The sequence below is a fragment of the Penaeus monodon genome, chromosome 10, assembly GCF_015228065.2.
Source record: "Penaeus monodon isolate SGIC_2016 chromosome 10, NSTDA_Pmon_1, whole genome shotgun sequence".
NCBI classification, from domain to species: Eukaryota; Metazoa; Arthropoda; class Malacostraca; order Decapoda; family Penaeidae; genus Penaeus; species Penaeus monodon.
Window position 1 is genome coordinate 2,973,754 of NC_051395.1, and position 2,500 is coordinate 2,976,253.

At 42.6% G+C, this 2,500-nt stretch overlaps 1 protein-coding gene across 4 annotated transcripts in view; it reads left to right on the plus strand.

Annotated features, from left to right (window-relative positions):
- The window catches only part of LOC119577774, a 28,386-nt gene that overhangs the window by 12,482 nt on the left and 13,404 nt on the right, over window positions 1-2,500 (plus strand). For all 4 annotated transcript variants that reach the window (XM_037925336.1, XM_037925338.1, XM_037925337.1 and 1 more), the window contains 2 exons: window positions 1-2,173; window positions 2,466-2,500. The exon at window positions 1-2,173 is cut by the window's left edge and continues 1,318 nt beyond it; the exon at window positions 2,466-2,500 is cut by the window's right edge and continues 63 nt beyond it. In XM_037925336.1, the coding sequence (XP_037781264.1) occupies window positions 1-2,173; window positions 2,466-2,500 (2,208 nt within the window). The remainder of the gene's footprint in view (window positions 2,174-2,465) is intronic.

The following is a 2,500-nucleotide window of genomic DNA, read 5'->3' on the forward strand; positions in this document are numbered from 1 at the left end:
TTTGAAGTGTTTGATCCAATCATCAGTGGTGCTATACAACATCAAGATCCTGCTGAAAAAATGGATGATCAACCTAAAAGATCCAACCCCAGCAGAGGAGATGATGGAGTGGCAGCTGAAATATCAGCTAATCCCCATGTCAGTTTCAGTTCAGCTAAGGGCATCCCTGCTTCCCGCTCTGAGGAGAGATATAGCACAGGCAATGGAAAAGAACGCAAAATTTCAGATGAAATTGTAGGTCCATATCCAGACAACATAGAAGATCCAGAAAAACTTAGAGAGATGGAAAGAAAGAAAGGCTCACTTTTGTTTGAGCACAACTTTCAAACATACTCAAACATTCCTACAACAAATATGATGACTGCTAGCATGATGACAGCTAGTATGAGTTCTGAGAGTAGTATGGGAATACCCTCTCTGTACAGCAGCATGATTGACAGTGCTATGCTTGGCAGTATTCATTCTCTAGGTGCTTTAGAAGCACCTATCGTTGACCCTATACCTCGGCCAGCATCTGTTGGCTTACCAGTAATGCATCAAATAGAGGATCCAAATCCTGAGCTCACAAGCGTTACAGGTCACCGTCCAGAACTTAAAGGTCAGTGCACAGAGCAAATGACACACGAGTTTCAAAGGGAAATGGCAAGAAGGGACCAAGGCTCTCGGTCACCATCACCTGATTCACTCAGTGTTGATTTTGCAGCAAGGAGAGAAGCAGAGGCCCTTTACAGAGCTAAAGCTTCACAGGAGAGACAGTTAAGAAAGTCTGTGGATGGTGGTGTATCCCATGTGAAGAAAGAGGAGATGGATACTGAGGAGAAAGAACAGGATGATAGAGAAAATGAAAGCAGAAGTAGTGATTCCAACCAAAGTGAGGGAAAGACTGAAGAAAAAGGTGAAGCCAGGGAAACAAGAGTAGAGGACCACCAGCTGAGTTCTCTGGGCATGGCAACAGGAAGTCCAAGGCTAAGTAGACTGGGGGAAAATAAACCCATTGTATCAGGAGGCTCCACACTCAAGAGAGAAAAGGAGGCCAAGGAGATGAAACCTATTCCTAAGAGTGAAAGACAAGTGAGCATGGGTACTGTCAAGGATGTTGATGCTATTCCACTTGTCTTTGGATTTATTGGCCCTCAGGATGAAGAGGAATCAGGTAAGCCTAAAGATGAGTCAAAGAAAGAAGCTAAAGGAGAAGAGGAGGAGGAAAAACATCCACAGAGTATTTTCCCCATGTTCATTGACCTAAATGAGATCCCTTCTCCAGCGAAAGAAAATCCCAAAGAAATAGAGAAGAAGGAAGGAGGCAAAGCTAAGGCTCCTTCATCTTCAGTCTACATGTACATAGAGGCTGACACTCCCTCTCCCAAAATCAGAAGAAAGAGAAAATCTGAGAGTGATAGCACAGCACTCTCAAAGTCTGTGGAATCTCATCCAGAAGCTGAGTTTGCATCTCTACCTCCTGTCTTGGGGGCGGCTGCAGAAGATAAACACAAACAGTCAGAAGTCAAAACAGAGGATGCAAATGAAACCTCTGATGGTGGTGCTGGGAGTGCAGGTGATGGAAATGGCAGCAAAGAAAAGAAAGGATTTTTTGTATTTATTGAAGCTGATTCTCCAGCAAAGACTGGGTCACCAAAGCCTAGAAGGCGTCCGTTGCCACCAGCCAAAAAGAAAAGTGAAGCTCCTAATCCCATGTCAAGATCAGCTCCAAGTGATTCACTAGTGTTTTCAAGCCAAGATAGCCCAAGCAAGTTAATGACAAAATCAGTGATAGACAGAGATGAATTCATAGCCCAGCCTCCAGCAAGAAAGAATGTCAGCCTAAATGACAAAATTAATGAATCATCCAGTGGAAAAGATACTGCATTTGTGTCTGGTATCCCAAGACCTATTCGTACCTTGAAGTCCCAAGCATCAACCAAGACCAGCAAAGCAAAGCCTTCCCCGCACAAGAGAAACACAGGTACTCACAGAGACAGTTCACACACCAAAGATGAGCCATCTGAAACTAATGACATGGCCACAAGTAGAGACATTTCAATCTCAGAGCTAGGGCCATCTCAGAGCATATCGTTCAGCGATGTGATGTCCACAAGCCTTCCTCAAGAGACAGACGGGGCTTCTGAGGTGTCAGATGTGAGCAGTCTTCTCAGCAGCATTGAACGCTCAAATGGTGAATATGTGATACAAAAGCATTTATTCTAGAAGTTTTGTGATAGATGTGTGTAAGCTGGTATATAACATTTTTAGACAAGTAGTGAAAATTTAACCACATGCACACTATTTATATAAGGTATTTAGTAACTTCTTGAAAAGAAACTATTCATCTTTACATATTCTCATTAATTTATCATTCCTTTAAATTATGTATCATGTGTCATCCACAATTTTAAAGGCATGAATATAGGGCATAGTCTTAATTGCACAAAAATGCACTGGAGATTAATATGACCATTTTTATGCAGAACCATCTGACCAGCCAGGATCAGATCCACACTCA